The 12,640-nt window shown below is 38.4% G+C and overlaps 1 protein-coding gene across 1 annotated transcript; it reads left to right on the top strand.

Annotated features, from left to right (window-relative positions):
• The first annotated feature begins 201 nt into the window (after positions 1–201).
• orc4 (origin recognition complex, subunit 4) lies at positions 202–10,224 on the top strand. Its single transcript, XM_058052251.1, has 14 exons — positions 202–252; positions 1,377–1,443; positions 1,577–1,653; positions 1,722–1,812; positions 1,891–1,966; positions 2,042–2,127; positions 3,405–3,453; positions 7,777–7,928; positions 8,016–8,189; positions 8,264–8,350; positions 9,484–9,592; positions 9,655–9,750; positions 9,809–9,876; positions 9,948–10,224. Exons 2-14 carry the CDS (start codon positions 1,387–1,389, stop codon positions 10,128–10,130), a joined length of 1,305 nt encoding a protein of 434 aa, XP_057908234.1. The 5' UTR covers positions 202–252; positions 1,377–1,386; the 3' UTR covers positions 10,131–10,224.
• The last annotated feature ends 2,416 nt before the right edge of the window (positions 10,225–12,640 follow it).

Raw genomic sequence — 12,640 nt, 5'->3', positions numbered from 1 at the left:
TAACAAAAGTTAAATCTGAACATTTTTTCATATGTTGTTCAACATCTTTGAGGAATTTTTAAAACTATTCTTTCACCGTTAAAGACAATGAAAGAAAGCGTCATCATGCCTACAAGTCATTAAAAACGGAGTCACCGGTTGCAACCAATCAGCGACGACAACAGCGGAAATACGTTAAAAAGCCCGGAAGTTGTCATTTTACACTCACTTTCTTTCCCGCCGCGGTTTAGACCTGCATTCGCTGCTTTTACTGTAAGTATGTTTTCTTTACAGTAGTCGTCCAGTGACTTTGTGTGTAACAACACGAACGTGGTGTGTTATTTTGGAAGCGTGAACAATAATATCAACATTATTGGTTCTTTTTACGCCACTTTGTATGGCATACTGTAGCTTAACTTCCTATTTGAATCAGACGAGCTTTTTTATGGACCTATTTGTTATAGCTGCATGCAAGTACAGTCTAATATGTAAAAGACATATTGGTAAGCATTATAAAGGAGGGTTTTCAGTTGTCGAAACAAACATTAAACTATAAAAAAAGCTATTGTAGTGTTCGGTTGCTTATACATAATTCACCCCGGAACGAATGATAGGGGAGTGGTTGCCACCCGGAGGGGTGGGCGTGAGGGAAAAGTTTTTCTGTTGTGGTTGCTGCCGAGGGTCGACTGTTATGTTATGAGTTCGAGTTAATGTTCGATAAAATAATAAAGTTCTCTCCCAAGTTCGACACCCCGCCTATGGTCTGTACTTTAAAGTCATAAGTTGGCGTTAACACTAAGAAGTACCTCGAAATGCAGTACGCAATCAGTACCCGGATGTTGCACCTTTTTTTTCCAAATATATATTTTATTACAATCTTCAATTACAAAACACTATAAGCAGAATTACAGGAACATAAAAGTGCAATTCTAAAGAACAATAACAAATAAAAAAGTAAATAACAAAGAAAGGAATGTGCGAGGGATATTGCTTGAAAATAAGAACAACAAAATAAAAATAATAGAAAACATGTCACTTAAGCTTGTTCTTCATATGAATTGTTTTTAGAACGTTCTCCAATGTATGAAAGGTTTTCAGTGCTTTTCTGTTTTTGAATATCAGCTTCAGTGATTCATATAATATTTTCAGTTCAGAAAAAAAACGGTGAATATTTGGCTTGCTCGGATGTTGCACTTATCACGGGTGTATTTCTCCAGCGAGAGCCACATACTGAAAAATGAAATTTTACAGTGGCCACTTTGATATTTTGTACTAAGACTGTATATATTATCCACTCACCATTTGGGGCGTTTTGAGTGCAACATCAGGGTGTATTGCATACTTGTGCATGTAAACACATTAAAAATGCTAATTGCTATATACTGTTATTGTAACAGCTACGTGACCATGAGCAAACGCAAAAGCAAAGATGCTCCAGTGCCAATCGGGGAATGCATCAGACAGGTTTGCTGACTTTGTTGACGATGCATGCTCATTTGTAGCATTTGCACTGTACAGTAGTTGACCAAAAATCAGTAGATTTGCAGGCATCAATTGCACGAACATGTATGTTTTTAATATAAGAGTTCATTGACAGCTTCAGGAGTGTCTGAGGGAACGATTTTGCCGCCAGCAACCCCCCAGCAGGCTGGAGGCGTCGGAGGCCCAACACAAGTGGGTTCCTCTCTGGAGCGTTGTGCTTTTTCCACCGCATGTCTCCGCATTGAACGTTGTCCTTCCAGACACCTCCTGGAGCTGCTCAAACGGACCGCTGTCCATGGGGAAAGCAACTCGGTGCTCATCGTCGGTCCCAGGGGGTCGGGGAAAACCGCGGTGAGACTCTTCCACCAGATGTTGTGCTGTCATGACAGTGCGGTGCGGTAAAACATCCGCCGGGTCTTTTGTCTCCAGCTCCTGAAGTGTGTGCTAAGAGAGCTGCTGCAGGAAAATGAAGTACAGAAGAACCTCTTACATGTCCAACTCAACGGTGTGTGAGCCGTTTCCTCGCAGCGGACTAGTTCTTGTGTGCGGCCAAACACGTTTGTGGTTTTGTTTGATGCAGGTTTGTTGCAGACTGATGACCGAACGGCCCTGAAAGAAATAACGCGACAACTCAACCTGGAAAACGTTGTTGGGGACAAAGTGTTTGTAAGTGTCTAGATAGGAGCCCATGTTCATAATGCATCTTTAAGATGTATTCATAGTCTTTCTGTATTACAATAATACTCTAACATAATAATATACTACAACTACTAAAAACAATACATTTAATAATCCATACTTGAGTAAAAGCAAATATATCTTAAGTAGCTAAAAGTAGCTGCAATCTATTGTTCTGAAGTCCAACTAAGCATGTTAAGTATAGAAGGTAAAGTTACACACAAAACTAGCAAGTACAACTTTTTAATGAAGCTTTAACTCACGCTGCAAGGGCAAAAATTAAAATAAAGTCCTCCTAAAGTCTGTTTTCGACCCAGCAGAAAACGTTTAAACTCAATATGTGGAGACCAGTTGACTAATCAACAAAATAACTGTTAAAAACTAATGAATAAAACAAAAAAATTATGTAGTTGAAGCCGTTTAGCGTAAATGCTACAAGCTAGTACGTCAGTTCACGCAAGCAACCAATCACAACCCTTCTTTTTTTCCTGCTTGCGGCATCGTAGTACTCTTTGCTGTCATTGGCTGGCGAAATTAAACAAAAAGTAACGAGAGGCATATCCATTTCCTGTTCCAAATAAACGGATGTCGAAGCAGCAAAGCCGGGCCTTACAGAAATAGTAATGACTCAAGTACAGTATTTTGTAGTCGATGCCGTTTAGCGTGTATATGTCAATACCTTATCGCATGTGAACGTGTAAAAAAAAATGCTACAAGCTAGTACGTTTCACTCAAGCAACCAATCACAGCCCTTCTTTTTGTTCTTTGGATTGATTGGCTTGCGACATCGTAGTACTCGTTGCTGTCATTGGCTGCCGAAATTAAAGAAAAAGTAACGAGGGGGATATCCCTTCCTACAGAAATAGTAATGACTTAAGTACAGTATTTATACTTTCTATATAACACTGGTAATATCAAACACAAAGGGCTATCGTTATTTAGTTAATGTCGCCCTCTGCTGGTCGATGCAAATAATTACAATCTAAAATCTAAAACAATAACATGATTCCCTTTTATTCTGTAGGATTGTTTGAGCAAAATAACAAAACCAAAACAAATCCTTTTCTAATCTTTTTAAAAAAAACACTCATATATACTATATATATATATATATATATATATATATATATATATATATATATATATATATACTCATATATTTGTGAAAGTAAATAAAGTCAATAAGTAAAACACACGAGTCGTTATAAATATTTGATGTCATGTGTGTTTATATCAGAACCTTGATTGTTGCTTCATCATTTCAGGGCAGCTTTGCAGAGAACTTGGCTTTCCTGTTGGAGGCGCTGAAGAAAGGTCAGGTGACACCACAATGCCTACAGTTAAACCGTACATTTCCAACGCTCCCGTTTTTGTATTAATCGCTTTTTGACGTCACCGTGGAGCTACGCTTAAGTGTCACATACTCTTGTCGAGTTGTGCATCTGTAGCATCGTAGCGTGGATTCGGTGTGTAGTTCACATGGCTATGCAGCCCACAATCTAATGTGTAAGATGCTAAAGCTATAGAAGTGCATATGTTAGCATGAATATCATAGCATAATAAGTCATTCACGTCATCGTTACATAGGCGGACTTTAGTGAAAATATTGTACTCGAGGAGCCGAGGCCAAAAATCTTGATCGGACATTTTTAGCATCTCGAAAATATTAATTGGATTTATATTATATCATTTTGATCGATTCAGTATTTGTACGATTTGGTTCCACATTAAGAAATTCATAATATAAACTGATTATCATTGTATTGTGGTGCAAATTAGGGGGGGTTTCATTCGATTTGGTTCTGGACGGACCTTTTGGAAGAAATCGATAACAAAAACTGAGGTACTACGGTGTTGTGGCAAAATTTGCTTCGGTTTTTGTCAGACCTTTCAGAACGGATTTCCATCGAAAACCGAGGTACCACTGTATTTCCTGTGGGTTTTTGTGGATTTCGGTTTTTGTCTGATGTCTTGGAAGAAATGATTAATGAACACCAAGGTTCAACTTTATTTCTTACGGGGGGAAAAATACTTTTGGCTTTTGTTGGACCTTTTAGAAACCAAGATACTGCTGTATTTTCTATGGAAAAATTGCTTGGGTTTTTGAAGGTATTGGGTTTCATCAGAACGGATTACTGCTGAAAACCAAGAGACGGCTGTATTTCCTGGAAGACAAATTGGTTCTGGTACATTTCGGTTTTCATTGGACCTTCTGGAACAAAAAACTAAACCAGGCTACCACTTTATTTTCTATGGAAAAATAGTTCGTTAAAAAAAACCTAGGAACCACGGCATTTCTTCTTGGGAAAAATGACCTCGGATTTTGTCAGACCTTTTGGAACGGATTTTTCCACGAAAACCAACATACCGCTATATATATTCTATGAAAAATAGTTTATTCTCATACGGTTTGGGTTTCGTCAGACCTTTTGGAATGGATCGCTCACAGAAACCAAGATACTGCTGTATTTTCTATGGAAAAATTGCTTGGATTTTTGAAGGTATTGGGTTTCATCAGACACTTAAGAACAGATTACTGCTGAAAACCAAGAGACGGCTGTATTTCCTGGAAGACAAATTGGTTCTGGTACATTTCGGTTTTCATTGGACCTTCTGGAACAAAAAAGTAAACCAGAATGCCACTTTATTTTCTATGGAAAAATAGTTGGTAAAAAAAAAACCTAGGAACCACGGCATTTCTTCTTAGGAAAAATGGCCTCGGATTTTGTCAGACCTTTTGGAACGGATTTTTTCACGAAAACCAACATACCGCTATATATATTCTATGAAAAATAGTTTATTCTTATACGGTTTGGGTTTCGTCAGCCCTTTTGGAGTGGATCGCTCACAGAAACCAAGATACTACTGTATTTTCTATGGAAAAATTGCTTGGGTTTTTGAAGGTATTGGGTTTCATCAGACACTTAAGAACAGATTACTGCTGAAAACCAAGAGACAGCTGTATTTCCTGGAAGACAAATTGGTTCTGGTACATTTCGGTTTTCATTGGACCTTCTGGAACAAAAAAGTAAGCCAGAATGCCACTTTATTTTCTATGGAAAAATAGTTCGTTAAAAAAAACCTAGGAACCACGGCATTTCTTCTTAGGAAAAATGACCTCGGATTTTGTCAGACCTTTTGGAACGGATTTTTCCACGAAAACCAACATACCGCTATATATATTCTATGAAAAATAGTTTATTCTCATACGGTTTGGGTTTCGTCAGACCTTTTGGAATGGATCGCTCACAGAAACCAAGATACTGCTGTATTTTCTATGGAAAAATTGCTTGGATTTTTGAAGGTATTGGGTTTCATCAGACACTTAAGAACAGATTACTGCTGAAAACCAAGAGACGGCTGTATTTCCTGGAAGACAAATTGGTTCTGGTACATTTCGGTTTTCATTGGACCTTCTGGAACAAAAAAGTAAACCAGGCTACCACTTTATTTTCTATGGAAAAATAGTTGGTAAAAAAAAACCTAGGAACCACGGCATTTCTTCTAAGGAAAAATGGCCTCGGATTTTGTCAGACCTTTTGGAACGGATTTTTCCACGAAAACCAACATACCGCTATATATGAAAAATAGTTTATTCTCATACGGTTTGGGTTTGGTCAGACCTTTTGGAATGGATCGCTCACAGAAACCAAGATACTGCTGTATTTTCTATGGAAAAATTGCTTGGATTTTTGAAGGTATTGGGTTTCATCAGACACTTAAGAACAGATTACTGCTGAAAACCAAGAGACGGCTGTATTTCCTGGAAGACAAATTGGTTCTGGTACATTTCGGTTTTCATTGGACCTTCTGGAACAAAAAAGTAAGCCAGAATGCCACTTTATTTTCTATGGAAAAATAGTTCGTTAAAAAAAACCTAGGAACCACGGCATTTCTTCTTAGGAAAAATGACCTCGGATTTTGTCAGACCTTTTGGAACGGATTTTTCCACGAAAACCAACATACCGCTATATATATTCTATGAAAAATAGTTTATTCTTATACGGTTTGGGTTTCGTCAGACCTTTTGGAGTGGATCGCTCACAGAAACCAAGATACTACTGTATTTTCTATGGAAAAATTGCTTGGATTTTTGAAGGTATTGGGTTTCATCAGACACTTAAGAACAGATTACTGCTGAAAACCAAGAGACGGCTGTATTTCCTGGAAGACAAATTGGTTCTGGTACATTTCGGTTTTCATTGGACCTTCTGGAACAAAAAAGTAAACCAGGCTACCACTTTATTTTCTATGGAAAAATAGTTTGTTAAAAAAAACCTAGGAATCACGGCATTTCTTCTTAGGAAAAATGACCTCGGATTTTGTCAGACCTTTTGGAACGGATTTTTCCACGAAAACCAACATACCGCTATATATGAAAAATAGTTTATTCTCATACGGTTTGGGTTTGGTCAGACCTTTTGGAGTGGATCGCTCACAGAAACCAAGATACTACTGTATTTTCTATGGAAAAATTGCTTGGGTTTTTGAAGGTATTGGGTTTCATCTGACACTTAAGAACAGATTACTGCTGAAAACCAAGAGACGGCTGTATTTCCTGGAAGACAAATTGGTTCTGGTACATTTCGGTTTTCATTGGACCTTCTGGAACAAAAAAGTAAACCAGAATGCCACTTTATTTTCTATGGAAAAATAGTTGGTAAAAAAAAACCTAGGAACCACGGCATTTCTTCTTAGGAAAAATTGCCTCGGATTTTGTCAGACCTTTTGGAACTGATTTTTCCACGAAAACCAACATACCGCTATATATATATTCTATGAAAAATAGTTTATTCTCATACGGAACCTTTTGGAACGAATTACTAACAAAAACCGAGATGCCACTCCGTTTCTAATAGGAAAAATCACTTTGGTTGTCGTACATTCCGGTTTTGTCAGATCTTTTGGATCAAATAACGAAAACCAATACACCACCGTGTTTCCGATGGAAAAATCATTTCAGTTTTCATCCAATCTTCAATAATCCAATCCAACGAAAACCTAGGGACCGCTATGTTTACTATGAGAAAAATGACTTTGGATTTCAGTAGACCTTATTGAACGGATTACTCTCAAAAATAAAAATACTACAGTACGGTACTGTTTGTTTTGGTTTTTATAGAACAAATGAAAACCCAGTGGAAAACTATTTCCAATGGAAAAGTAATTTCAGTTTTCGTACGGTTTGGTTTTCATCCGATTTTTTAGAATAAATTTACAACTTTGGTTGTCGTACATTTCGATGTTGTCAAGTTTTTTGGATGAAATCACGAAAACCAATACACCACCGTGTTTCCGATGGAAAAATCATTTCCGTTTTCATCCAATCCAACGAAAACCTAGGGACCGCTATAGTTCCTATGAGAAAAATGACTTTGGAACGGATTACTCGCAAAAACAAAAACATAAAAAAAAAAAAAAGTTAATATTATCGTACAGTTCGCTTTTTGTCTGACCTTCAGGAATGAATGACTAACAAAAACCGAGGTACCGTTTTATTTTATATGAGAAAAATCGCCTTGGTTCTTTGGTTCTGTCAGATTTCTTATATTTCTTATGCTTTGGTTTTCGTATGTTTGGGTTTTCATAGCCGTGTTTGCGTGTCTGACACGTGTCCGCATGTCTGTACGCACGCAGGGGATCGCAGCAGCACCCGCCCGGTCTTGTTTGTCCTGGATGAGTTTGACCTGTTCGCCCACCACAAGAACCAGACGTTGCTCTACAACCTGCTGGACGTGTCCCAGTCGGCACAGGCTCCTGTGGCTGTAGTCGGCCTCACCTGTCGACTGGTGAGTTGTGTGTGTGGAATCACGTAATTGATTTTCTTTTATTTATATACTGGATCTGTGTGGGGGGGTGGCGGTGCGGGTTCACAGGACGTCCTGGAGTTGCTGGAAAAGCGGGTGAAGTCGCGTTTTTCCCACCGTCAGATCCACCTTCTCAGCAGCCTGAGCTTCACTCAGTACCTGGACCGAGTTCGATCCCGGCTCAGGCTGTCAGACTGCTTCCCTGACAGGAAGTTCGCCGAAGACTGGAACGCCAGCGTCCAGGTGAGGACCACTGTGACAGCGACCATTTGGGAAACATTGTGCGTATTTTATTTTATTTTTTATTTTTTTTGCAGAGTCTTTGTGAAGACAAATCGGTGGAGGAGTGTTTCCGGAGACATTTTAACTCCAGTAAAGACTTCCGCTCTTTGCACGTGTTACTGGTGAGAGAATTGGCACTCAAACACAACACAACATCCCACCAAACTGTCCTTACCTGGACTGACGTCATCATGCGGATATTCCTCACCCTCGTCACATTCACCTATTTTCAGAAAAAGAGAAAAAGAAAAAAAAATTACACAAATTGCACAACTAGTCATTATTTCATGAATGTAACTGAATTTAAAATATTCTATATTGTCTAGAGCAGGGGTCTCAAACTTTACTTTTACTTTTACTTTACTTGGGGGGCCACTGGAGCTCGGGTCTGGGTGAAACTGGGCCGCATCAGGTTTTCCAAAAAAAAAAAAAACCCCAAAAAACGCATTAAAAACATTATTAAATGTTTTATTATTAACAATTATTTATTATTAACGCATTATTAAAAACAAAAAAAATGTAAATTTCGCTTTGGTTCCAATTTTCTACAAGAAAAGCTCTGATAAAACATTCCATTGTTCTCAAATATCTTTTTATTTTTCTACACAAAATAAGATGAAAAATAAATAAACAAATCAAGAATAAAGAAAATCAATCAGTAATGAATAAATAAATAAATATAATAATAATAATAAATAATAAAAACTTAATAAACCACATATAGTTGGTGGGTAGACAAATGATTTTTTTCAGATTAAAATGAACAAAGCATTATTAGAGCCCTGTAGACATGACAAAACACGACTATAGTCACATTTATACTCTTTTTATTTACAACATATTGCGCAACCGCAGGGACACATGCTAACTCGCAAACTAGAGCGCTAGCCACCTAAACGGTAGCCTTCAAGTTATTTCCTTTCAACTTAAATCGCCAAAAACTTACCACTTCCACACAGATAGGGAGGATAACTATTAACAGTTATTTAACCTTTAACATGAACATTAATCAAACGTAATCATTTTTTCCATATCAAACTTGCGCGGGGGGTGCACTAACATTAAACTTTCATATCAAGGCGGGGGCCTCAAACTAGCGTCCGCGTGTTCGAGTCCCCTGGATTACTGTAGCTCAAGTTGAATGTAGCAGTTTTATGTAACGCTTCATTCATTGCGGACAGGAAGTTGCACAAAAGCTAGTATGAAAGCAGCCTCCCCGGAATCAGATGGTCCAAGCGTCTTGGTTTCTTTCCAGATGTTGGTCATCAGTCGCGTCTCGGTCGCCAATCCCACCATCAAACCCGCAGACGTGTTGGAAGCCAGCAGACTTTGTTTCAGCGACGCCAAGTCCAACATGCTTCATGGTAAGATGCTCGAAAGAACCTGGACTGGCACACCGAGCAAGAACCTTGATGTTCGCCTTCAGGTCTGTCCGTTCTGGAGCTGTGCCTGGTCATCGCCATGAAGCACCTCAACGACGTCTACGAAGGAGAGCCCTTCAACCTCCAGATGGTCCACAACGGTACCTTCACGTTTATCGCTAACAGACAGATCAAACTCAAAAATAAAACATTTTACAGAGTTTAAGAAGTTCCTGCAGAGAAAGTCCAACTCCGTGTACAACTTTGAGCAAGCGGTTATCATGAAGGTCGGTTCAAACGGCCGTGGTTCTTAAAGCGACAGCGTCTTCATCTGAAGCTCCTTCGTTCTTCCCCACAGGCCTTCGAGCGTCTGCAGCAGCTGGAGTTGATCCGACCGGTGGACGGTTCCTCGGCGAGAACGCAAAGGGAATACCAGCTGATGAGACTGGCATTGGACCACAGTCAGATCATGGAGGCCCTACAGAAGTACCCACAATGCCCCACAGACATCAAGCAGTGGGGCATGTCCGCGTTTGGATAGGATTCAATATGATGCAATATGTTAAGTGTTAAATAAACCAAATAAAAGGCATTTTTTATTTCACACTTTTTCCAAAATATATTAATAAATCACAATAAAATATATTAATAAATGGCTTGTTGTTCATTCAAAAATAACATACACCAACATATTCATATTTTATTAGTTATAAGACATACTTTATGTTGATATCCCAATGTCATTTCTGCCATGTCGGTTCCAAGTACTACTTTAATATTTGGCGACATCTGGTGGTGAACTAAGGTATTGCATATACGTCGCTTAATACATTTCATATCCTGTAGGTTTAATGATGCAATTTATACGATTACACAAGATATTTACATTACAGCTCGGATAAATTAGCTACCGTTTATTGTACTACTATTTTATTTTTTTTTAATTAATATAATAAACATTTTATTTGATTTAGTCCTTTCTTTTTGGCTTATTAGCTTGGCTATTATTGTTAATACGTTAGCTATAGCTATATAGTTAATGCATAAGTAACTTTAAAGTAAGTAACTGTATTGTTCTGATAACTTGTATTTGCATGCTGTGTTTATAAAAATACTACTTTTTAATCTGTACAAAGCCACGTATAGCCATCGCTGATACCATCGTAAATTTTACTCAATATCGAAATGGAACTCAGCTGTATCAGACAGCACGTGTCAAAAGAGCTTTTGCACACGCATGCGCAGTAGCAACTCCAAACCTCAGTCGTCACTTCCTGGTCGAGTCGGAATACATTTATAGTAACACTAGCACACGTTTTAATCGTATATTGTTTACTTTAGTGGGTATTACGAATGTAAAGGTGGCCATATGAGGTATTTATTGTGTATTGCATGTCTAGAGGGCTTGAATAATATTAACACGTTTTGTAGAACGTCGTAAACTGGTTTTATTAAAAGGAATGTGGCACTTAACAGTCTTATGTGTAGGACTTCATCGATGTAGCCACAAAGCTAGCAAATTATGTTCGGAAAATGAGGTTATAATGGCAAAATAGTCACAAGTATTGTTTACTTTAATCCTACATGTGATAGATAATCAATTGAAGGCTGGTTTGGACTGAATTCCACTAGTTAAAAATGCACGTTATTGTTTATTTTTTAAATGTGTGAATTTATTATTATTTAGTAATTGTGTGAATTTTATCTCAATGAGTTATTTATTTTTCTTATCGTGTTTACTATATTTTCGTAACTTTTCTTGTATGTGCTTTGTTTTATTCACTTCCGGTCCTTCCGGGCTTCCGTAGTTGCTCCTAGCTCTTGTAGCTCTGCTTCTCTTTGCTACACAACATGGTTGGCATTGATAAAGGTAGGTCCAATTAAGACAAAATTTGTTGTTTAGTTTAATATTTGGTCATATGTGTTGTGTATATTGTTTTTATGTCGATATATTTGTCATTTTAAGTGGTTTTACGTTATTTTGAGCGTTGTTTTTAGTTAAAAGGGCCTCGTTTCATTTACACGTCTGGTGGGATTTACGCTAGGCCCGTGGTGGTTTTGTTACATTGTGTAATTTATGTGAAGTGAAGAGAAAAATAACTTTATTTTCATTCTTTTGTTACTCAGGTATGTGTTTTTAACTTTTGTAAGCATAATACCTTTTCACGTGTTATTAATTACTCCCTTCCCTTCTCTCCCCTACTCCATTACTTATGTTGGCCACTAGTTGGCAGTGTTGTGAAACGTTGTAAATATAAAATCTGTGTTTATTACCATTTATTTCCATTAAAACAAGCTCTCCCTTTCTTTGCTTCACAACGTGGTTGGTATCGATGGGGGGGGGGGGGGGGGGGGGTGCAGAAGTGAAGAGAAATAACTTTATTTTCATTGTTTTGTTCCTCAGTTCTTCAGACCTAACAAGGCGCCACTGAGGCGTCCCTTTATGCCACATCCAATATGGCGGCGGCGTCTGTGTACTGTATCTTTACCGCATTCTGGCTACGTCTCTTGAGGGATCTCAAAGTCAATTTACTTGGGGGCCACTGAAGGTATGGTCTGGTTTAAAAAAAAAAAAACAACAACACTTTTTCAGTGTTTTGATCTCAGTCATGGATGATGAGAGTAAAAGCAAAACAGGAAGGGCTCGTTTGCTTACGTATGGGCGGGGCAAAATCGCGTCAATTGTGTGCGGTGTGTCATTTCTGGGTTCATGAAACCATATGGCATCCATATCAAACTAGGCGAGGGCCTCAAATTAGCATCCTGCGCGCCGCATTCGGCCCACGGGACGCAAGTTTGAGACCCCTATGTGCTGAAGTGAAATTTGGTTATTTAATTGTGTGCGGTGTGTCATTTCTGGGTTCATGAAACCATATGGCATCCATATCAAACTAGGCGGGGGCCTCAAACTAGCATCCTGCGGGCCGCATTTGGCCCGTGGGACGCAAGTTTGAGACCCCTATGTGCTGAAGTGAAATTTGGTTATTCAATTATGTGCGGTGTGTCATTTCTGGGTTCATGAAACCATATGACATCCATATTAATCTAGGC

Source organism: Doryrhamphus excisus, chromosome 16 (assembly GCF_030265055.1).
Source record: "Doryrhamphus excisus isolate RoL2022-K1 chromosome 16, RoL_Dexc_1.0, whole genome shotgun sequence".
In the NCBI taxonomy this organism is placed as follows: Eukaryota; Metazoa; Chordata; class Actinopteri; order Syngnathiformes; family Syngnathidae; genus Doryrhamphus; species Doryrhamphus excisus.
The sequence above is the reverse complement of the archived record's forward strand: the minus strand, read 5'-3'. Positions and strand labels throughout refer to the sequence as shown.